General features: G+C 37.5%; 1 protein-coding gene across 1 annotated transcript in view; it reads right to left on the bottom strand.

Moving 5' to 3' along the window:
- Positions 1 to 1813: 1813 nt before the first annotated feature.
- LOC149553403 (uncharacterized) overlaps positions 1814 to 26103 on the bottom strand; it is a 216776-nt gene continuing 192486 nt past the window's right edge. The window contains exon 6 of the mRNA XM_089788868.1: positions 1814 to 2357. Coding sequence (XP_089644994.1) covers positions 2196 to 2357 — 162 coding nt within the window. The 3' untranslated portion in view covers positions 1814 to 2195. The remainder of the gene's footprint in view (positions 2358 to 26103) is intronic.

The following is a 26103-nucleotide window of genomic DNA, read 5'->3' as shown; positions in this document are numbered from 1 at the left end:
GGCGTACCTCTCCTGTTCTCTGGTCAAGAACAAACCCCATTTAGAATTAGGAATAAACAAGGTTCATTGCAAATCACAAATCTGAGGGAGCTATACCTAAGAATTCAGAGGGAATTAATCACTTAGCTATGATTTCCCAATTGTTGTAACCAGCTATTGTTCACGAATATTGGGCACTCAAAGAGTAGAATAAAAGAACAATATATTTACCAACATGTAGCAATTTTGTGTATCAAACATGAAGAATACCGTATGGGAACAAAGTCAAGTACTTTGATGTTTTGGATCAAATGGTGGGAAAATATATCTTCACATAATTTAACCTTTTCACCCAACTTTTTGATTCATTTTTGTTAAAATCAAGTGTATGACCTAGTGTTATCATTCTATAGATTTATTCATTTGCTAGAAACAATCTTCGTATTCTTTGAAGTTTTGATACAATCCTTGATTCATTTTTGTTCAGCTTGACAGTAAAGTCAAGAAGGGTTATTCTATAAATTCACTCATTACTAGTTTGAAAGGATCTCTATTTATATTCTTTAATGTTTTGGAATAACTACCGAACTCACTTTTTGTTAGATTCAATAGCATACACCTTGGCTAGGTCATTATACATAGCACTCGTCATTAACAAGTTGTTCATAGTAAAAGAGTGCATTTGACCAGTCTACACATTGTAAGCTTGAAAGATACAATGTTGTCAACCTCCTTAAAGTCTCACCTCAAGAAGGAAATAAGCTTGTAATCTTGAATAGGAGATAGTGAAAATATAAAGAAATATCTTGTGCTTTAAGAAAATTTCTGCATCCGATTTCTTCATAAGTAAATCTTTATTCATTTTTGTTCGGATTCATTTGCCTTCTTATTTCCATTCCATGCAACTACTTTATTATCCAAAGGAGTTATGACAACAAATTTCAATGAATACAAGCACAATGTCTGTTTATTACAACAATTAGAAGTTAAATAACACATCTTGAAGAATCAACACTCTTTCTTGCACTAGAGTCCATCTAGAAAGGAGAATAATAATATGTTCCTATAAGGAAAGCATATTATGAAGGAAATTAAGTAGGCAAATATGTGAGCATATGTCTGCATTATGAATTTATATAGTAGATGGCAGTCACGTGTGTTGTTGGAAGCATCAGTTTACAACCTTTAATTGTAATTCCAGTGGCACGAAAGTTGGCACCGACAAGGAAAATTAAATCCATCAGTGAATCATGCATTAGAATATTTATGGTCATTACAGATCTCAGTTAATAAGCTTTTAAAGTTGTGTATTAATTATTGAATTTTACAGTACAAACAAAATATAATAGCAAAGCTTAATTGAGAAAATTACATAAGAAACTCGCTCAAATGGAAGGTGTACTTCAAAGTGGTATTGTAAAAACGTTGTGTATTACTGAATTTAACAGTACAAGCAAAATACAATAGCAATTTTCATTTAGAAAATAGCATAAGAAATTCACTCAAACAGAAGATGCGTACTTCAAAAGCAGTATTGTTACCTTAAGGAAGTTAAAGTTGTTTAACCTTGCAATGCTGTTCAATATATTTTTCTACTTTCAATGTGCTATTAAGGATGATGTTCAACTATCCAAGATAGTATTCCTCTAACATAAATACCCTGCAAATAACTACATGGCATTATTTATATATTTTACTTCTACCGTCCTTTGTTTTAAGTGGTGCAAAAAGCATTTATTTTGTTTGAAACCACAATAATATCTCCAGGTAATTTTTTTATTTCAAAGAGTTCAACTAGTAACACTCCTTACCAGAAGTACAAAGATACCCAAGCTAAATCTCAACGAGGATCAAACTTCTTTTTAATTAATAAAAAAAAATGCCAAAGTACACCGGGTACAATCATCTCTTACAATCTGTATTTCAGATTTCCCTATAGTACATGTTTGGAGAAGAACTCATGCAAGAAAAACAGCCACTACCGGCATTTTTGTACATATGCTTTTTTAAACAGAAAAACTAGCACAGCATATTAGATCAAAACAATAGTATTTTCAATCATACTTTGTTTACAAAATTAATATTCCAAAGTATTCCTTTGATTTCTCAAATTTATTTCATTGAGAAAGGTAGCATGAAGATAATACCAAACACCTAATCATTGCTCCACGTCCAAATCAGCTATTTGGAAGATAAGTTGAAGATAAAGCATCTTGTTAAATAATATTCTCATCGGACGTGGAGGGCAATCCACCCCTCCAATACCCAGAACTACTCAGTCCACTTTCTGCAAGGAATTTCAGGTACGCTGGTTCAAGCTCTGCATATGAGTTGCATATCTCTTGATAAGCATCTTTACCCCTATTTTCTTGAGACTCCTGCACATAAAGATGGTTTCATTTGGTTAGAAGGATGTGATTGCAATGGTCCTCTTACACAACTAAATAAAAGTGTTAATGTTATAATTCTGTTGGATAAATTAAATTTTATATATGAGATAAATAATTTATGGCAAATATTATATATGCAATAATTAACTTATGTTTTAGATTAAGGTAAAAGCAGGTTTTGAAGGGGCCCCGAAACCCATTACATCAAAGAGAAAGATAAACCATTAAGCACAACCAAGTTTTAAAAGGACCTGAAACCAACCAAACAACTAAACCAGGTTTTGCAGGGACCTGAAACCAACAGATAAGACCAGTAAAATTAACCAAAAACTCTGGAATCTGAAAGGACAAACAGACTGGAGCAAAGCAGCCAGGAAGGCTATCCAAACCAGATACCAGAAAACCAGTGACAAGACCATAACACCAACCCAGAAGAACCAGTCAGCATAAGGGAACAAAAGATTATCCTTTTAAAATGAGGTTACCTTTACGCGACCGAAGGGTCATATCTAAAGGGGGAGCAGAAGGCTTAGCCTTCTTCCCTTTAACCGCAATCCAACCGTCCTCAAACTTCGCTGCCTCGGTCACCCAATCCTCAGAGGACAAAGACCCGTGGAACCCAGGGGACACAGAGGCCTCAGCAACCCTATGAGAGACAGACGACAACTAACCCCTAGGAGGGTCAACCGAAGCAGGGGGAGAGACCAAATCCTTTACCACCAACTTGGAGAGAACGTTGCCCACAGCCACAGAATCCACAGGATGAGACGCCAAAGCAACCTCCGCAACCACCGGCACGAAAGGAACACTAGCCTCAACCTTTGAAACCGCAGGAGCAACCGAGGATTGTTTCACCGTATAATGCTCAGAGGAGGCCCCAGTCCACCAAGAGGAGGAACGCCTGGGTTTGGATTTCCCAGCTACACAACGAGCAGCAACGTGACCCGTCAAGTGGCATTTCCTGCAACGAAAAGGGATTCCCTCGAAATCCAACATTTGAGACCAAGACCCCCTCGAGGAATCCAAACAGACCGCCTCAGGAAGACCTTTCGAAACATCCAAGTCAACAAGGAAGCGAGCACAGGTCGAGTGGAAAATATCCGAAGTGTCAGCATCCACATATAAGTATTTATTTATTTAAGATTGTTCTATAACCATTATAATCTAAGTTACCGATTCGGATGCGGATTCCGGAAGCGGATACGGGATGCGGGGATTTTTTTTTTTTTGATGCAGATGCGGGAGGAAACGTATATATATAATATTAATATTTGTAGGATTCTTGGTGGAAATCCTATTTCAAATTTTTAGCTTCATCCAGATTTAACCTGTAACATCTTAGCAGTGATTAGATGTTGCCCGACAGAAAGCCCTATATTCAAATTTGAGAGTGAATTTGACTGTGACTGGCAGAAAACCCTATAATTGACTTTAATAATGCTGTCAGGTATTTAATATCTCAATTATTTGTCAACTTTAGATATTGCATTTGAAGACTGCTCTGTTTGTGTTTGTTTTCATGTTGGGCATCCTCTTTGTCAGAATATTCGCAGGATTCTAGTAAAAATCCTATTTCAAATATTCATCATTATCCAAATTTAGCCTGTAACATCTTAGCAGTTAGATGTTGCCTTTATCAAGCTAGTATTACACTGTTGCTTCCAGGTTTATGTTTTCTATTTTGTGGATTTCTTATACAGTTCTAATCCTTTTGAGGGATACCATAAGTTTGTCATGATGAAGATTTCTACAAGATGTTTGTTAATACGGCGCAATTCAAATTATCCTTGCCTAATTCAGATTTTTTTTGTAGATCAGAAATTACAGGAGTCCATATTTGGGACTTCTTACTGATGATTTCTTTCCTAAATAATAATTTTTGTTGGGGAATCCCTGTGCTTGTCTTGAAGGATACATGATGCTTGAAAGGCAGTTTTGCAGTTTTGAGACAGCATATGATTGTGTACTGGCACTTTCTGTCGGATTAATTTAAATTATTACTAATCAGTTCAGAAGATTGTGGAATGTTTATTAGCAAACTGATGTTTTACTTGGCCCCTGCCATGTGAGATATCGATTTAGTTAATCGGACCTGGTCCACCAAAGGCACTCTTTCCCATTTGCCCTGTATATTAATCAATAAGTGCACATAGCTTAATACCACTCTTATCACAAACATGTCCCTCTAACACATTTCTTCACCATCAGCTTTACTTAGGTTGTACGTATCTGTGTCAAGGATTAAAAAAGTGCATGACATGTGGCAGATGGTAGAACAGTCATTTTGACTGGACACATAAGGAGCAGAGATATCTTTATGTTTTTATTATGGCTTTTTTTTTGAAAGTCCCTGGGCCCACGGATGCTCCCGGATGCGCCCGGAAGCCCTGCGGGTGCTGGCCGGAAGCGAGCCGCAGGCTCCCGGATGCGCCTGGAAGCTGAGACTCCAGTCAAAATGACTGTTCTACCATCTGCCATCAGCTTCCAGGCGCATCCGGGAGCCTGCGGCTCGCTTCCGGCCAGCACCCGCAGGGCTTCCGGGCGCATCCGGAATCCGTCCGCCTTCGATGCAGAAGCCAAGCCTGGACCCCACAAATCGGTATCTGAGATTATAATATATTGAGAAAATATTATTTGCGATATAACAATAATTAATGTGAGTTAATATACTAACAAGAGACGTGCCTCTTTATATCACATATGTTCATTAGCATAGTAACTTGAAACACACATAAAATCTATAAGTGCTATTACAAGTTACAACATATCCAAAGCCTGGGATCTTTAACATGGTATCAGAGCAGGTTACCTACATGCAATGTTTGACAAGCCATGTTGCTTACCAAAGACCAATGGCATTCTCTCTTCTGTCTCTATCCTTAAAAGCAAGTTTGATATTAGTGCTGTGAGAGGAAATATTATGTTTGCGTGGAAAACAAATGGAGACAAGTGAATAAATATATTCGTTTCAATAAACATAAAGTATGCATTGAAATGTTTTTAATATTTCATTCGAACTCTTAGTTATGTTGTGATCTATTGCATCCTAGTAGTCAATATTGCCACTGAGATATATATGTTGCTTAGTGTATGGTATTTGGATTATGGAGGGAAGAGAGAGACATTTGGAGAGTATCTTCCCACATCGGGGTGTGTATCTTACGCAAAGCTTTGATTTGTTTATTCTACTAAACCATATTGGTTGGCATTGCATCTGGATTTGATGATCCCTATCAGTCTGAGTTCATTCAGCGTTTCACTAGTATTGTATTCCTTCCAAAGAGTTGATGATGATTATATTTTGGAGTTGCTGAGGGAGGGCTACAGATGGGGATTATAGCTTGTATGCAAGATTTTTTTTCTGTTTTTTCAATATGATCAGCTAATGCCACCCAACAACTGAATGTCAATATAGTGAAAAGAGATATTAATGAACAAATAGTATTATCAATACAAGTCAAGGGAAACATTCATGAACATACTAAAGAAGTATCAGGAAATTATTTATTTCCCCATCAATGGAGTTTTTGTACTGACAGCATTATAATAGATTGAAGGTTTGTTAATTCTGTAACTTTGATTTCATACTGATCTGATTGTACAGATCGTACAGATCTAAATTTGCATGGAATTCCTTCTATATAAGCCTATAAATAATTGTCTTATCTTAGTTGTGATCGGCGTCTCCCTTGGATAATTTTGCTTAAGTCTAAACTTAATCAAATTAATTAGGTTAAACACTAACTAAAGGTTTTCTCCTTTGGACACCGATTTCAAGGAAACAATTTGGGGTCGACCTAGATAGGGACATGTCCTTTGGTTGTAATATTTATATGGGGTATGTTTGTGGATAAAGGACACACGAATAATATATGGTCTGCTCCTTTAGCAATTCTGCCCTATCCGAATTATTGCAGAGATGAAACATTTGCAGAATAATATTTATACTACTGGTTACACTTCATACAAGTCTAAATTATAGAAGATCATCTTCAGCAAGCAATATAAAGGTATTATCTAAGTCTGATCTATATCAGAATTTGTAGAAACTTTACATGGTACCAGAGCTCTTGTAGTCGAACCTAGGCTCTGCAAATTGACAATCAGACTTTAAATATCTAGCAACATCCTTTTATCTTCAATGGCAAGCACAATCAGACCCGAGGACAGGTTTGATGGAAAAGAAGACTTCGTTGTTTAGAAATTCAGAATTATGATGATTCTTAAAGACAATGATGTGAAACGGTTTGTTGATAAAGCATCCAAGCAACCTGATGTTGAACCTAACAAAACTATCTGGAGTAAAGGAAATAGGAAAGCCATCCAAATTATATTGGATGGAGTGAAAAATGAAATCGTACCTATGCTAATGAAACATCAAACAGCATTTCATATGATGAATGCAATATTGAATGCATAGGAGGTTAACAATGCGACTAGAACTCTTGCACTAAAAAGGCAACTACATCATGTATAGATAAAGAAGGGAAAATCTATGAACTCATACTTTCTAAGGGTGGCTAGTCTAAGAGATGAACTTGCAAGTATAGGGACCATAATTGAAGACAAGGAACTAACACTTATGGCTATAGATGGGTTACCAAATTCATGGGAAACATTCTCACAAGGAGTAAGTGCTAGAGACAATCTTTCAGACTTTAATATACTTAAAGGAGATTGCCTACAAGAAGAATCTAGGAAACTTAAGAAAGGAGGAAAATTGAAAATTGAAGATGAACTTCATGTTCTCAACACAAATTCTTATAAAGGTAAGAAGAAGCACTTCAAGAAGAAGGAAAATAAAAAAAATGGCAAACCTAAAAAGATTTATCCAAAATAAAATGCTTCAAATGTGAAAATTTGGACACTATAGATCTAATTGCCTTGAGAATACAAAGCAGCAAGTAAACTATATAAACGTTATCAGGAAAGGAAAAAACTATAGTCCTAAGAATCATGTATTGTATTTTGCATGATCAAATGAAGTATCAAGCAAAGCATGGGTAATTGATAGTGGATCATCTCGACACATTACAAGATACAAAGAAGTACTAGATTCAATATCAGAAGAAGTTGATGGCGAAGTTACCATTGATGATCATTCCTCTTATCCAGTCAAAGGTATTAAGAATTGTACATTGAAACTGAAGTGAGGTATTTCTCTACATCACAAAAGGGTACTCTATGTCTATTCTTTCTCTTGGAGGATTCTGGTACTATATACTTTTTATAGATGACTTCTCTAGAAAAACTTGGATCTACTTCTTAAAATGTTAATAATCAAAAGAAATCCTTAAGAGATTCAAAGAATTCAAAACCTTAATTGAAAACTTATCAGGACACAAAATTAAAACTCTTGGGACTGATAATGGAGGGGAATATACTTCAAATTTCTTTAAAGAGTTTTGTAAAGAAGCAGGAATTAAGAGGGAGTACATTGTTCCTTATAACCCACAACAAAACGAGGTAGCAGAAAAGAGGAATAGAACAATTATAGAAGCAGCAAGAGCTATGATAATTGATCAAAATTTAGAATATTATCCTTGGGCAGAAACCTCTTGTACTACTGTCTATATTCAAAACAGAAGTCCTCACTCCCACCTTAGAGATAAAACTCATGAAGAAGTCTTTACTAAGGTTAAACCTAATATAAGCCATCTAAAGATATTTGGGTGTCCAGTATATATAAATGTCCCAAAAGAAAAGAGAACTAAGTTAGAACCCTTTAGGAGGTATTTCTGTCAAGTATAGTGAAACATCTAAAGCATATAGGATTTTCATACATGGTCAGAAAAATATTGAACTTAGTAGGGATGTAATATTTGAAGAAGATTTAGCATTCAAAAGAGCCCTAAGTTCTGAAGATCCCTCTCCCTTACCTAGTTCTGAAGAAAATATTGAATCTAAGTTTCAGAGGGAGAACACTGAAGAAATTGAAGATGAAATTCAGAATCTTAACCTTAAGGAAACTCAAAATCCAAAAAAAAAATCACTTTGGGCCATTAAGACTGTAGAGGAAACACAAGACTTCGTTGCACCATCTAGAACCTTCATTATGCAGCAAACATGAGTGATTTATCTAAATCAAAACCAACCAATGTTTTAGATGCTATTAAACATACAGCTTGGAAAGATGCTATGATGGAAGAATATCAATCCATTATTAAGAATGATGTTTGGGAAATTGTTCCTAGACCTAAAGGAAAATCCGTTGTTTCTTCTAAGTGGATATTTAAAATCAAGCATGCTACTGATGATAGCATTAAAAAATATAAACCCAGATTCGTAGCTATGGGATTCTCTCAGAAAGAGGGAATTGATTATGAAGAAGCCTTTGCTCCTATTGCCAGTTACACCTCTGTAAGAGCAATCCTAGCTATTGCAGCATCGAAGGGATAAAAAGTACATCAGATGGATGTAAAAACAACATTTATGTATGGAACAATCTGAAGGATTTAAAATTCATAACCCTAAAGTCTTTGTATGCAGACTCAAGAAAGCTCTCTATGGGCTTAAACAGGCTCCAAGGGCATGGTATGAAAGAATTGATAAGTATCTCTCCAGCTTAGGATTCTCTAAGAATGAAGCTAATCCAAATCTCTATTGTAAAAAAGACAAAAATGATATGATAATTTTGATACTATATGTTGATGATTTACTAATAACAAGTGATGATCATCTTATAAATCAATGCAAGAAAGATCTAATCAAAGAATTTGAAATGAAAGCTTTAGGACTCCTCCATTAATTCCTAAGACTAGAAGTATGGCAAAATTCTGACGACATCATACTTAATCAAGAAAAATATACATTAGACATCTTGAAGAGATTTATGTCTTCAAGATTAGGAAAATACACTGCAAACTTATGTCTTCTCCAATGGAGACTAATCTACACAAACTTAAGGAAGCAGCGGTAGAATCACCCTCTATAGATTCTACTCTTTACAGAAAGATGATTGGGTCTCTTATGTACTTGGTAAATACAAGACATGATATTTGCTATGCTGTTAATGCCTTAAGTCAATCAAACACATCATGAGAAACTTACAAGGCACTCTTTATCTTGGGCTCAAGTATGAGAAAGTTGACTTGGACTTACATGGGTACACAAACTCAGATTGGGCTGGAAGTGTTACTAATAGGAAAAGCACTTCAAGATGTTGTTTCAGTTTAGGCTCAGCGATGATATCTTGGATATGCAGAAAGCAGGCATCAGTAACACAGAGTTCTATAGAAGCTGAATACATTGCCGCAACAATGGCCTCTAGGGAAGTAGTTTGGCTCAGAAAGTTACTTGTGGGATTATTTAATTAACCCATGAATCCTACTATTATTCATTGTGATAATCAAAGTTCCATCAAGCTTTCTGTGAATCTAACTTTCCATGACAAATCCAAACATATTGAAATTCCTTACCATTATGTAAGAGATATGATAGATAGGAATACTGTGAAATTAGAATACATTTGCACTACAGATAAGACAACAGATATTCTTACCAAACCTCTCTCGAGTGAAGATAGGTCACTTCAAGAAAAGACTTGGTATGGTTGAATTGTAATACATTTGTATTATTTAATTATTAATAATTTTGAATTAAAATTATTATTGTCAGACTATTGACTGTTATGGGCTTCACCATTTGTATTCATTATTTAAGAGGTGACGATCTCTGAGATAATGAGCACTTGTATAAAAGACATTATGAAAGATGATGATCTCTTAGATAAAGTGTTAAACAATAGAGTACTGTCAAATCTAGATGAGTTTAAGATCATATTGTGATGTAGACATTTTTTTGTCTTTGAGTCCCAACTTAGATACATGAAGAATTTAATCATTCTCCGGATTGTATCCTGTGTTCTGGTAGATCTTAACTCAGGATCATGTTGTGAGATAAGACTGCCAGTACTTATGAGTCACAACTTAGGTAAATAAAGAATTTAATCATTCTCCAGATTTTATCCTGTATATTGTATTCTTTGCAATACTGTTATCACTAGTATAAGCGATAAGTCATATTGCAGGTATAGTAATATGACATAGTATCATGTGTTCGATGATACCACATGCTTCAAAAATTGATATAGATATAGAGTGTCAATCTATGCTTATTCATCTTAACTGATGATGCTAGACATGTTATCTCTCAATATGATTATCAAGTTAAGAGGGAGTGTTAATTCTATAACTTTGATTTCATATTGATCTAATTGTACAAATCGCATAAATCTAAATTTGCATGGAATTCCTTCTATATAAGCCTATAAATAATTGTCTTGTCTTAGTTGTGATCGGCATCTCCCTTGGATAATTTTGTTTAAGTCTAAAGTTAATCAAATTAGTTAGGTTAAACACTAACTAAAGGTTTTCTCCTTTGGACGCCGATTTCAAGGAAACAATTCAAGGCTGGCCTAGATAGGGACATGTCCCTTCTAGGGACATGCCCTTTGGTTGTAATATTTATATAGGGTATGTTTGTGGATAAAGGACACGCGAATAATATATGGTCTGCTCCTTTAGCAATTCTACCCTATACGAATTATTGCAAAGATCAAACATTTTCAGAATAATATTTATACTATTGGTAACACTTCATACAAGTCTAAATTATAGAAGATCATCTTCAGCAAGCAATATAAAGGTATTATCTTAGTCTGATTTATATTAGAATTTGTAGAAACTTTACAAGGTTGACTTTGAACCTCATAGAAGGAAGGGCAATGCAGATATCGACTACATATAAGAAGATTCAAGCACGGTGAGTTTCGTAATTGTGATTATGAACAATGATCAAACTGAGCTCAAATGGTTCAGATTTAGGAGAAAATTATTAATGATAGTAGAGATCATAATAAAAGGCTTGGCTTAGAAGAAGATAATAATTATTAATGGTTGTGGAGATTTTTTTCACTACTAATGTTGTTGCCACTAGATCCCTATGTTTACGTATGGAGCGATATAAAATCTTTGGTGAAAAAGGGCGGTGGGACTAAATTTCTTTAATCACCTATCATGTACGATAGAATGGAGTCGAGAAATATCGATGATAGAACTTAGATAATTAATATCGAACTCTCTTGCCTGGAGAAAATACACAATATACAAAATCTCAGGATGTTACTGGAGTGTATATTTATATTGTTTTATTCAAAACAATGACGATGGTGTCTAAAACTGCAAAAAATGAAAGTAAATTTTAATGAATGTTGTCTCAGCAATTGTCAAGTATCCAAAACAAATTTGTACATGTTTTAAATCTTCAACAGTGACACGTCACACAACATGCTTGATTACCGTACAGGGAGGGCAAACATATACTTATCGCGTTAATAGATTAGACTGTAACACAAAATAGATAGTTTATTCATATAAGCACATATGCAACTCCAAATACAATGATGATCCATAAATCCATTTGGACGATGTACATATACTTCTCGAAGGGGTGACTCAACTATCACGTGACCTTCCAGATACCAACTCAACCCATCGGCTACAATATAGTTTTTACCGACATCATCCCCCCCAAAAAAATAAAGTCATCTATAGATGACAAAATAGAGACAACTTATACATCAAAACTGAAAATATGACTCTAATAACTACATTAAGACTCATAACAATCTAAGAAGTAGAGGGATGCGTCCCTAGTAGTGCTGATGTGGTAGATGTCTTCTGTCCCCTAAGCTCGTTCAATTGTGCTCGTAGCTCATGCACTTGCTTGGTTCGTATCTCCAAATCTGCTTCAGTCTACATCTGAATCTCCAAGGCTGATTGCATCATCTTGGCAATCTCTCCAAGCTTTGATTCCTTTTCTGCTGACTCTTCTCCCGCCTAGCCTCATCTAGCTGAGCCATAAATGCTATCCTCTCAGACTCCCAAGCTGCTCTTTCTGACACTGAGCTTCTCTATCTATTGTTATGTCAGCCTTCACTACTGTTAACCTAGTAGCCAACACCTCCCAAGCCCTCTCTATCGCTACCTAGTTTGTCTGGCTCCTCCAAAGAGCATAATAAGCATCACGATATATTTGGACTACCTCACAAGTTAGAGTCTCTATGCAGCTCTCCACAACCGGCTCCCTGGTGGTGGCCCAATCCTAGCGCATCTCCGAAGTCTCTACTCTAGGCCACCCACACTCCTCAAAGCAAACTGAAAAGGCGGCTAAGTACTCTACTCTCATGAAGGATATGACGTGCTCTAGCTCCTATACCACTAAATCCAAACCATGTTTCTACACAGAGATCACCACTTGGCAGGCCCGAGTCACCATGTCAAACAGACAATTTCTCAACATCCTCTCCCATTGATGTCTCTAGCCCCACTAGGTTGTTGGGTACCCATAGTCGTCTTTAGTGCTTCTATCATCCGCTCAACAATGCTATCCATCGAGGAGTGTGGTATCTCATTGATTTGCATCAGGCGACTCTCCTCCACCTGTGTCTGTGTGCCAGTAGAGTCTCATTCCAGAGCTCTTTCTCACACAGATGAAAGAATGCATGACGCCTATGATGCTGATATGTGGTTAAACCTCATACTCAAGTATGTGCTCAATTTCTGAGATTTGTTTGCCCTGCTCAACTCCTTTGCTCCTGGCATTGCTAACAACATTGTGTCTACTGTGACCATTGCGTCCGAGCCCGCTACATCTAAGTGAACACCGAGTGTCCTCAAACCCTCACCTATTTCTGCTTGTATAGGTACCTCCATCACTTCCTCCTGTTCTGCCTGTGTAGGTACTTCCATCACTCCCTCCGATGTCTCTACCGCATCATCAGGTATAATTGTAGTTGTATGTGTCTCAGCCCCTATCTCTGGTAGAACTACGATTGTAGTTGGCAAAGTCTCTTGATTGACTGAAGGCTCGGCAACTCCTAAAGGTGCTACTATTGGTTGGACTAATGGCCAAGGTGTTGGCCATGCTCTTGGTCTGGCTGCTACAGTGACTGAAGTCATAACCATAGGCTGCCTAAACTTTCCAAATCCAGGAATGTGAACGCCTACAGGGACTAAGTGCAAGTGAGACGTAGCTACGAGGGACCTCAGAAATAATAGTGGCAATGCTATAATAACCTCGACGTCCTTATCATCCTCCTTGTCCACTTCCTCCTCTAAGTTGTCAATGTCTTCTAAGGATGTGTCCTACCTCCCACTATCAGTGTTCCCGTGCTCCGAGCTATCTACCTCCTGCCACAACCTCTTCTATTCGGTGGCCTTTTGCCCTCCTGGATCAAGGTGCTTCCACTACTTCCAATAAAGATGCCTAGTCATATACTCTACCAATTATGATGTCATTCATCATGCTCACCTGTGGGAATGAAATATCTAATGCCCTGCTCAATCTAGTGAGTCTACTTTTTACCAAGTCCATCAGATAACACCAGTGTCCTTCCTGTATATCGAATTTCTTCAATCGTCTTCCCTTCTAAGTATCCATTAAGGTTTCACTTTCTGCCTAAGGTCGTTTCCCACATACTAGTTCTACCAACTGCACCTTGACTTCCCGACTCAATTTCTTTAGCTTGTTAATTTTTCTCCCTCCTAGCGCATGACCAAGTATGCCAAACAACCTAGTGATGTTTGTGGTTCTAAAAGATATCATGAGATTCAATCCCAGGTACAGAAATGAACTTGTTCGTGAAAATCGGTTGTATGCTTCTAACACAGTGCAGAGAAAACTCTCGAAGTCGTGAATGCAGAATACTGGCATCTACAGCGCCCATTCCACCTGTGCCCTCTGTATGCTTTCCTTCGCAAAATGGTCGTTTGAGGTCTCTTGCCACCACTTCCTACACTCTAGTCCATTCAAGCCCTTGAATGTCACATTCGGGGGTGCAAAGTGCGTAGTTGCAACCAGTTGTGCCCTTGCCTTCTTTTTGCTTGTACTTCCTACAATACACACTTCCGATGGTAAAGCCTATACATTCCTGTTCATTGTGTTGCTTGTTGAATCTTCTTCTATTTCTTCTTCCACGCTCTCTTCCTGGCTGAATGTATAGCTGTCACCTCTTATGTCTTTTTGTGTGACAAGGACAAAAACAGTTAGGTCAGTTGCTCAGACTCCTCCATACAACTCTTGAGAGATAGCCCTTTGAATTTTATTGCTCGCATGCTAGGTATGATTGTACGACCTCTCTGGGCTGACTGCAAGTCGTTATCCTTTCTACCATCCAGGATATCTTGTATCCTGATGCGACTGACTCCTTGCTCTCCTCTCTTTAATTTGTACGTTGACCCTGTTGTATCCTTAATCCCTTTATTCCTCAAATCATTTTGTATCCGCACTTGCATCCACATGGTGTCTTCTGATGGTGATTATTAACTGTTGTGGTCGTGCCTGTTTATAATACCTTTCCCTTTCATGAAACCTGCCAGGCCGTAAGGTGACTTCTTCCAACCTCAATGTTTTCCACTCTAAGTCGTATGATAGACCTTATGATCTATTCACACATGCTTTCCTATTGGCCATTTTGGCCGTATGGCACCCTTAATGTTCCCTTGCTCCGCCGTTGTACGGTGGTCATACATATCCTCTACACTGCATTGGCTTAGGCCATACGATATCCTCTGAACTGCATCGGCTTAGGTTGTACGGTATCCTCTACACTACATCAGCTTAGTCATTTGACTTGTATTTTGCCTCTAATTGAGTCTTCAATACCGTACGGTATTCATATTTGGCCATGTTGTGGTCCGCATTTCCTTCTAGTTCTCTCCAATCGTACGATAACTCGCTTAGTAATGCTCTCTACTATGTCTGTACGGTATAGGTTGTTCTTCTCGCAATTTCTGTACAGTGTGCTACATACCCCTTCCTTGCAAAGTCTGTCCACCATACGTATAACTCTTTTCTTGAGGGATCCTGGAAATTTGTAAGTCCATACACTGTACGATATGTATATTTTACTCTTTGCGGATTTTCTTTTTTCCTCTTATAAACTGACTGTCAAGGCCATACGACTTGCTATGGTTCTTATACATTGTCTTCTACGTCCATACGACTCTATTGTTTCCCATGTCTATATGGCTCTACTTTCTCCTTCTCCATTGGTCGTACGGTACTTACCTTTATTTGTACTTTGCTTATAGGTCAATATTTGCTAAGGTGCTCTCTTTAATTTGGAGTAACTTTAATGTGGGCCTTCTTTGCTCTCACTTTGTTTTCGGCATACCTTTTCTCTTATTATTATTATTATTATTATATATATACAAATATTACTATTATCTACTATTCATTATATTTATGTATTCTTTTACTGCTTCTGATCTCTCGGGACCTTATTCCTTTCATGATATATTTTTAATTTTGACTTATTTACTACATTTGTCAACTCCTTTCCGTCCAGCGTCCATAGCTTTATTGCTCCATTATCGCCTACTTCACGAATTTTATATAGCTTGACCCACTTCACCTTAAATTTGCCTGGTTTGATCTCATTACGCCCATTATACTTTAATACCAATTGACCTGGTTGGAACCTGTTTAGTTTTAAGTGCTTATCGTGCCACACCTTGCATCTGCACTGTGAAACTTCGGTAGCCCATTGTGCTTGTAATCACCGTTCATCAAATTTATTCAGGTTGTGCAATATTTTCCTAGGACTTTCCATATCTCCCAACTTGTTGTCGATGGCTATCCACAAACTTGGTACCATGAACTCTATTGGTACTACGACTTCTTGACCATACATCAGCTAGAATGGAGTGTCCTGTGGTGACTTCGTACAAGGTATGGTATGCCCATAATGTCGATGGCAACTTTTCCTCCCAATCCTCACCTTCAACTGCACAAGACTTGTAGATTACTGCAACTAAGATTTTGTTTGTAGCTTCCGCTTGCTCGTTTTCTCTAGGATAGTACGAGCTCGATAGAGAATGGTATCTTTTGAATTCTCTTGTTAGTAGCCAGATGACGTAATTGACAAAGTATCCCCAACGATAGCTTGTCAATTGTATTGGGATCTCGTAACTTGTGATGATCTGTTCATAGATGAATCTTGTTGTGCTTACTGCAGAATTGTCTGGTAGGGCCCATGCCTCTACCCACTTGGTAAGGTACTCCATTGCTACTACAATGTAACTACATCTCTGAGTTTTACTCACTCAAAGGGGTCCGACAAAGTCCAACCCCCAATGTTCGAATAATTCTCATGTGTGTGAAGGGTTCAGAGGCATGAAATCCCTCTTCAGTGGTTTCCTGTCCCTCTAACATGTATCGCATACAATGACCCACTCCCTAGCATCGTGCACGGTTGGCCACCATAACCTTGCAAGGAGTACAGTTGTATCCGGCCCCATATGTCCTTCTATGGGTTTGTGTGCTTCCTTCAATACCTTTGGGATTTCTTCCTCTAAAACGCATCATCATAGAATCTAGTCGAATCTCACCTTATACAACAATCTGTTAACCAATTGGAACGTTAAACTTCTCAGTACCAGTTTTCGTCTTTCACTTGGCGGCTTTTCCCTAGGAAATTGCCCCATTGAAAGATATTCCCCGTTACTTGTGTACCAAGATGGTAGTATGGTAATCTAGAATAGTTGTGCATCGGGAAAATCGTCGTTGACTCCTTCCTAAGGTTCTCCCAATTTGATCCTCGATAAATGATCCGCACTTACATGGCTTTTCCTAGGCTGTACCACAATTTTAAATGTAAACTCTTGCAAAAATAGTAACCATCTGCTTATCTGTCCTTGGATGATCAGTTTGTTCACGAGATATAACAATGCTTGATGATCTACATAAAATACAAATGCAGTCACCAGTAGATAATGTCTAAACTTTTGCACTACATACACTATTCTGAGAGCCTTCCACTTTGTTGTACTATAATTCTTCTCTGTTTTGGACAATAGTCTACTTGCAAAGTACATCGGATGGTCCAATACGTGATCACCTGTTTGTGCCAACATTGCTCTAATTGCATAGTTCAATGCGTCAGCATGTACATGGAACTCCTTGTCCCGGTTCAGATAAGCCAGAATAGGTGTTGTGGCTAAGCGTTTTTTCAATCCTTCAAAGGCTTAATTTTGCTCTATGTCCCATCTGTAGGGTTCTCCCTTGCAAGTTACTTTGTCAAGCGAGTAGGATTTTTTCACAAAGCTCTTAATTAACCTTCGGTAGTATCCTATGTGTCCCAGGAATGATTTTACCTTCGTCACATCCATCGAAGGTGGCATTTCTAAGATTACCCGAACTTTTTGCACACAATGTGCCCCAATAGTTTCCCCTGCGGTACCATAAACGTACACTTCTTTGGGCTTAGTGCCAGTCTTGCTCGTCTACATCTTTCCATGCATTCTCTAAGTGCAATCAAATGCTTGTCCTCGGCACTAAGAATTGACCAATTATTCAAAAATGCTTTGAAGTTTCCAACTGACATCAAAGACGTGCAAGATAATTCTTTGAAACGTTGCCGGAGCGTTGCACAGGCCGAACGACATTTTGTTGTAGGCATATACCCCAACTTCTATGAAAATTGTTTTGAGCCTATCTTCTTCTGTGATGGATATTTGATTGTATCCAAAAAGTCCATCCATGAATGAATAGATTTCATGCCCTGCAACTTTTTCCAAAATATTGTCGATTAACAGTATCAGAAACGGATCTTTGATCATTACTGCATTCAGGCATCGATAGTCTACACAAATCCTTATCTGAGTGGTATCCTTTTTCAAAGATATCACTATCGATGATACCCACTCACTCGTTTGTACCCTAAAAATAATGCTTGCTTCAAGCACCCGATTGATCTCATCTATAACTCTTATAGCGTAATTTTTGTTCATCTGGTACGATCGCTTCTGTACGGGTACTATTCCTATCAATGGTATACAGTGGATGCATAATTTCGACAATACCCCTTTCAGGTTTTTATACGTCCTCGCAAAAACATCCTTATATTCCATAAATATTTTAAAGGTTATTGCTTTCAGAATTGGATTCCAGTCATCTCCCACAAATATATTTTTCGGATTAGCCTCATCCCCAAGTTCATCGTCTTTACTGTGGGTTCGTATTTTATAGGCTTATCTTCACTAAATGTATGTGCCGATGTTTCGTCTATTTGCGCCTCTCCCTCCTTCACTTCTCTATATTCCTTTGGGAATTTATTCTCCTCTCCTTTATTTCCTTCCTTGACCCCTAACATGTGACAACTCGAGAAGAGTTTATAGTCCTCAATTTGCCAATAGAGTAAGTCGTTCATCCAATCGAGGTCGTCATTCTTGGAACCTCCTTCCAGTCTCAAGATTCCTTCTTCATTGGGTTCCATTCATTTCTTCCCTTCATCATCTCCTTCGCCATCAGAATCTGACGATGTTGCCTCTTCTCCAACCACCTGTGTATGTAGGTCAATTACAAATCTCCAACCTCCACCTTCCATGGACAGAGTATTCCTTTTCCAATCGTGCTCTACTTTCGCCTACACTAGCCAGCCCCGTCAAAGGATGGCATAGTACCATTTTCTTTTCAACGATATGACCACGAAGTCCAGAAGGAATTACAAGTTGAGCCATCAGGGTCCCTAGGGGTTTGATCCTGTGTTGATTGGCAGTGAGTAGATGGAATGTAGGTGGACATAACATAGGTTGCCCCAACTTCTTCCATGTTTCTTCCGGCAGTACATTCACTCCTAACCCTTCATCTACGATGGTGTCCGTGAGGATGGTTCCGACAATACCCATCTCCACATCGCATTGGGTCTATCGCAATCATTTTGCTTCCACCTTGTGTCTTTTCTTCGCACTTCCATCGCCTTCGGAGATGATGTCATATTTAGGATTGCAGTCTGTACCTAAGGCATTGTAAGGTCATTCAACTTCGTGGGAACCTCGACTTGCATTACCTGTCATATGATATTTTGTTCTGCCAGGTTCCTCCTTGAGGTGCTGGCAATGTCCTTCAGTTGCGATTTTTCAACCTCCATTTCTTTTTTTAATTCTGCTCGTGCTTGCTGCAACCTTTTTTTTCCTCTTTCGCAATTGGATATGTTTTTGCCTGCGCACAAGTGATGGCTAATGTCTCCTCATCATCACACCCTGGGCTTAAGGCATTTTGATTCCTCATGATCTCCAAGGCTACACCATCTACACAACAACTGCGGTGTTCCCTTCGTAGTATAGTCTCTAGCGAAGTGTCCCCAAAGGTTGCACGCACAACATTGTATCATTGGCCATCCACTCGGATTGTATTGTCTCTAGCTTCAACCTCCAGTATTGTTGTTATTATTGTTATTGTCACCTCGTCGGCACTGATTGTTTTGGTACCCTCTTGAGGTTGCCGCATCATTATTTGTATTCGTTTCTGGGGTGGATACTTCTTGCATTAGTAGTACCTATTGGTGTCCCTTTGTTTTCATATTGAATAGGCATTCCTTGGTGGAATGTCCTACAATTTGGCAAATATCGAAAAATTGGTTCTTACGACAAGAGCCCTTTGTGTGGCCCTCTTCCTTATAATCCATACACCACAGTTCCCCTTCTCTCGCTTGGCTAGGATTCTTTTTCATGTTTTTGAACTCTATCATATGTAACATGTCCTTTTGTAGTACACGAATCTTTTTACTTGATTCCTCGTTGCTGCTACTTTCAGAGGATGAATCTTTTGAGTTTGACAATCTATTTTTCTTCTTTTTACCCTTTTTTGTTCACCTTCCAAGTCCATCGTGTGGTTATATGCATCCACATATGATGTTGGAGGTACAATTTTCATCTTTTTCCAAAGTGATGGTCATAACCCTTCAACGAACCACCTTTTCTTCAACCTGTTCGCTAGTTGGCTTCCCACTTTCCCTACAAGCTCCTTCAACCTCCTCATGTATATGCGGACTATTTCATTCTTGCCTTGTTTAGTACTATAGATTTCTACTACTATCTCGTTATCATCTCTGAGTAGTAGGAACTCTGCTATGAATTATTTCTTGACATCTGGCCATGTAGTTAACTTCATATCGGTGTCTGAAAACTAATCGATCGCTACACCCCATAGGGTAGCTAGAAACTGTCGGACCCAGTCACCCAAATCCATTACACCATTCGCAATGAAAATTGTTTCACATGTTTTATAATGTCTAACTGGATTGGTCATCCCATCGCCATTAAATTTCGGCATTTTTTCCTTTGGTCCTGCCATTGTTAATTTCTTATGAATCTGTGGTACTTGTTGCACACCCACACTATTCTGCACACCTACGTTGTTCTGAGTATCCACGCTACTCTGAGTACCCACGTTGTTCTAAGTACCTGTGTTGTTCTACATAGCCGCGCTACTTCGGACAACTGCCTTACTATGGACAACTACATTATTTGGTGTGAAGGGATCTTCTTCAAGCGAAGTTCAATTCTTTACTTGTATTTGTTCGTCGAGTGTATCTGGTACGAAGAGTTCACCACATGCTCATGCTCCTTCAGCACCTCGAGTCGTACAAGTTCCTTCCATTCCGTTCGGATTCTCTACCCTTGGCGTATACAAGTTTAGCAACTCTTATCTTGTCTCTTCTACCAAATTCAATCTCTGACACATTTCTTCAAGCAAGTCCTCGGCACTCCTTAGTCTGCTAGGTGAATGCACTCCCTCTATCCGTGCTCCTTCACCACTTCGGTGCCCGTCAGTGAGCTGCGAAAACTTCTATCTATGCTCCACTTATTGTGAGTATTAATGCTTCCTATGTTGTGCGTATCTCATCCTTGCCTTTTATTTTATTCCTCTACTTGAGAAAATTCGACATTAATCTTCATAACACCTCTTTTGTACCTGGTTCAATTGAAAACGGTGCCAAATGTTTACCATATAGGGTAAACGGATACTTATCATGTTAATAGATTAGAATGTAACACAGAACAGATACTTTATTCATATAAGCACATATGCAAATTCCAAATCCAATGATGATACATAAATCTATTCGGACGATGTACATATATTTCCTGAAGGGGTGACTTAACCCGTTAGCTACAATATAGTTTTTATCAACAACAATGCTCCAAATAAATGTCAAGGTGCACGTAGAGATATTCACTATCAGAGTCAAATAAAACAAAATGCTTTAACAGGAGGCCTTGGGGTAATATGGTAACTCAATAAAATTTTGATAAAACCCCCAAACATCAGTGTATACTGGATGAAGATTCAATAGCAAGGCCTTTGAATTGATCTCTTCCTCTGCATATACAATATTTAAGGACCTATAAAAATTCTAGACAAGCAAGCTTCTGGGACACAATTAATTGTGACATCAAAAAATTTCTAGAGAAGTACATGTCGGTGATGTAAATGCAATCTTGGACCGAATGAAAAATTATGAGGCCTAGGAGCACAATCTCAAGTAGATTTCTTCAAGAATCTCATGGCACAATTAGAGAGCTTAAATTCTGATTGAGCCAACCAAGATATAACATGAAAGAAGCGGGCTTATTCAAAATTACGTTGGGTAATATTGATCCGATGGGGCTTGTCCATCTCAACATTGTGGATCGCATCCCTCATTTGCACAAGACACTAAACATCTGACAACCTCCATTTTAATGGACAAAGTGAGAACTGCTACATTTTTAGATACACTTAGACAAGGCACCAATGCGACAGCGCCTGACAAGTTCATTAGGGTATATCAATTGTCGTGGAGGAGTCTAGAGGGAAGGGTACATAGTGACTTCGGTCATTTTCTATAGAGAGCTTTGCTCACTTGTTGGACATATTCTTATTGGGTTTTGCTTTAGAGATGTTTATATTTGTGGTTAGAAGATGACACCGTAAATATTAGGTCTTGTTGAATGACTTCCAGCTGCAATAGTTGAATTGTTTAAACTTGCTCGTTGGTTCCTCTTGCAAATGAATAAGAAGAATGTTGCTCCATCTAATCATTCAAGTCTCTCTACATTGATGTGTTGACCATTATTGATACACATATTGAATTATTAAGACGTTAGAAGCACAACTCAACATTGGTATGTTGCAAAGTGTTTTGCCCAAGAAAGATTAGTTGTGACACTATTGTTTCCTTTGACTATAAGAGCGCCATTAGGATCGACAAACCAAGAAGTATAAGAGATTGCATTCAAGGAAGAAAATTCTTGATGTGTGTAGTCATGGGATTAAATAGTGACTGAATACTCTCTAAAATGGAGTAAGTGGAAATTTTACATTGTGGGGGGGGGGGGGGGGGGGGAATAATAACCCATGTTCCATTCTCATTGTTTGACAGATGCTTATGTGAAGGCATTTTCTAATTTCATGCATATGGTCCTTCATTAGAGGAGTTTGTATCAATGATACACAAACAAGTATTCATTAGCTTTGAGTACTACATTTATCTACTCATTATATTCTCTTATATTTTTATACGTACTATAGGAGCTATTAGGAGCTATTTGCCTTGATCTTTTCCTTTATCTCTAGAGATGTTATTACAAGAAAAGAAGGTTGGTACTTTACACATGCTACCAAATATTGTGCAGAATGCAATATTATGACAATGGCTCCAAAGATAATCATGTTGGATAAAGTGAGGCTCTTGAAGTGAATATCTTTGATGACTGAGATTATGAAGTAACCTTCTATATCAAGAGGGAATCTGATAGTTCATTATGTTGAATTTTTTAGCTTTATATGAAATTCAGTATATTAAATAATTATTCAATATTAAATACGGGTGCAATATTTGTATGGAGATTTTTTTATTATTTTGCAGAATATATTACACGGGACCCACACGTCTATATTAATCATCATCTTGGCGGTTATTGAAATGTATTATCAAGATCTTATTCACCTGTGGTTATAGTATGGACATGTAATCCAGCTTGCGGATTCAACTTCGGCGACTCTAATTCACCGTCATGACAAACTGGCAAGTCTTTTCTTTGGCGAGAATTGGACTGATGTTTGATTAGTCTCATTTAAGACTTCTGGACTTCTTCATTTTTGTTAAACCAAGTCGTATATATATATACGTTTTGCTCTTCCTGGCAGTAGTATCGTTATTCTTATATAATTTGTATCGGTTTCTTGAATCAGTTTCACAAAAGATCTTTGAACTTATGTGAACTGAGTCCTATTTATGTGCGATATTCTCCTTCTGGCAAGTTGGTCGATTTTCCTTATTTGCAATCATAGCTTATTCTTTAGAAGACAATAAGCTATTCATATATTTTGATTATAGCTCTGATGCGATAGAGAGGAGTTATTTGTAATCAGACAACAAGTCTGAACTGTGTAACATTCACTCTTATTCAATAAAGATCTACTTTGAAGGCTGGGTTGTTTCCTTCTGTTAAGAGAGTTTTTCCCAGGGTATATGCTTATGGTTTTCATATATGTTTTCTAGTCTATTTTCAACATGGTATCAGAGCCAGGTTCATAATTTCTAAGTCTAGATTAGATTTCTTTTCATTTTCAATCATGGTGCTTGGATTGAAGGTAGAAGATCGTCTGGAAGGAGCCTCAAATTTCATCTCATGGAAATCCAGAATCTTGTTAGTTCTGGAAGAAAATGATCTTCTTTCATTTGTGGAGTCTGAAGTTTCAGAACCCTCTGATCCTAAAGAAAGTGCAGTTTGGAAAAAGAATAAGATTCTGGCCAAAAGAATTATTATTGACTCCATGAAGGATCATTTAGTTCCTACTATTTCCAATCTGAAATCTGCCAAAGAAATGTTTGATTCTCTACATAGTGTGTATGAGATAAACAATACCAGCAGAACTTTGGCTCTTCACATGCAACTTCTTCATATCAAGATGTGCAAAGGTGACTCTGTTGTCTCTTTCTTCTTGAAGATTTCAGAACTTAAGGATCAGTTAAGCTCTATTGGAGAATCTGTCAATGACAAAGAATTGGTAATGCTTGCATTGAATGGTCTTCCTAATTCTTGGGAATCTTTCATTCAAGGTATTAGTAGCAAAAACAATTTTCCAACCTTTGAAAGACTGAGAACTGATTGTATTCAAGAGGAGTGTCGTCTGGAAGCTAGAGGGAGTTCTCGTAAATCTTTTCAAGTAGAAGATCAAGTGCTTACTTCTCAAACTTCTAAGAAAAGAGGAAGGAAGAAATTTTTCAGAAGGTTTGAAGATAAAAACTCTTCCTCATCTTCTGAATTTAAAAGAAAGAAAGATTTCTCCAAGATTAAATGCTTTAGATGTGAAAAACTTGGTCATTTTGCTAAGCATTGCACTGTGAAACTCAACTTTCATGATGTGACTATATCTGATTCAAAAGCTTCTTCTCCCTCAAGAGATTCTTATGTTCACTCAGAAGGTCTTGTTCTTATATCAGCTTTATCTAGTCATGTGCAAGCTGATCGTAATACTTGGTTAATAGATAGTGGGGAATCTCGTCACATCTCTGGATTCAAGAATCATATCTCAAATCTGATTGAATCAGATTCTCATCTTCAAGTGATTATTGGTGATGATGCATCCTATTTTGTTAAAGGGGCAGGTAATACTTTATTGAAATTAAATTCTGGTATTCCTCTTCATCTAAGTGATGTTTTATTTGTTCTTGGTATCAAGAGGAATTTAATTTCCATATCAGCTTTGGAAGATAAAGGTCTTAATATTGCTTTTTCTAATGGAAATGTAATGGCTTGGAAGAAGGATTCTGATTTTATTTCTGCTCAAATTATTGGTGAACGTCGTGGAAGTCTTTACAAACTTGCAGCCAATCAAGTTCATGCTTTAAATCATTCTGCTTCCAACATCAACCTTTTATGGCACAAGAGATTTGGTCATCTTAATTTCCAATCTCTTTCTTCTTTAGGGAAGTTTGTTGTAGGTCTTCCTTCTCTCAGTTCCTCATTTGATGGCATTTGCAAAGGTTGCTCCTTGGGAAAATTTTCGAAAAGTCCTTTTCGTTCAAGTGAAAATAGATCTAAGAATATTTTAGAGTTGATCCATTCAGATTTATGTGGACCAATGTCATCAGCTTCTTTAAGTGGTTTTTGGTACTATGTTACTTTTATTGATGATTGTTCTCGAAAAACATGGATCTATTTTCTTAAAACCAAAGAATCTGATGAAGTTTTATCCAAGTTCAAGGAATTTAAAGCCTCAGTCGAGAATTTATCTGAAAAGAAAATCAAGACTCTCAGATCTGATAATGGTGGTGAATTTATTTCAGGATCTTTTCAGTCTTTTTGTGTTGAAGCAGGAATCAAGAGGGAATTTTGTGTCCCCTATAATCCTCAGCAAAATGGAGTTGCTGAAAGGAAAAACAGATCTATTGTTGAAGCTGCTAAAGCTATGATTCATGACAAAGATTTGCAGATTTTTCTTTGGGCAGAGGCCTGCAGGACAGCAGTTTATGTTCAAAATAGAAGTCCTCATCGTATTCTTAATAATATGACTCCAGAAGAAGTTTTCTCCGGTTCTAAACCTGATGTAAGTCATTTAAAAGTTTTTGGTTCATCAGTTTATATTCATATTCCCAAAGATAAGAGATCAAAATTAGATCCTTCAAGTAAAAAGGGAATTTTTGTTGGTTATAGCGAATCTGCCAAAGCTTATAGGATTTATATTCCAGGGCAAAAGTCTATTGAACTTAGTAGAGATGTTTCTTTCGAAGAAAATTTTGATTGCTCCAAATCTGTTGATTCTTCTTTTGATGTTGATTTGGATGTTCCTATGGTTCCTAAAAATTCTTCTCCTAATCCGAAAATCTTCTCTGAGAGGGAGGATTCTCCTTCGCCTAAAATTCAAGATATTTCTGAAGCTGAACCTAATGGTCCTTTGA

Source organism: Cupressus sempervirens, chromosome 6 (genome assembly GCF_028749045.1).
Source record: "Cupressus sempervirens isolate cs-2001-9-10 chromosome 6, ASM2874904v1, whole genome shotgun sequence".
In the NCBI taxonomy this organism is placed as follows: domain Eukaryota; kingdom Viridiplantae; phylum Streptophyta; class Pinopsida; order Cupressales; family Cupressaceae; genus Cupressus; species Cupressus sempervirens.
The sequence above is the reverse complement of the archived record's forward strand: the minus strand, read 5'-3'. Positions and strand labels throughout refer to the sequence as shown.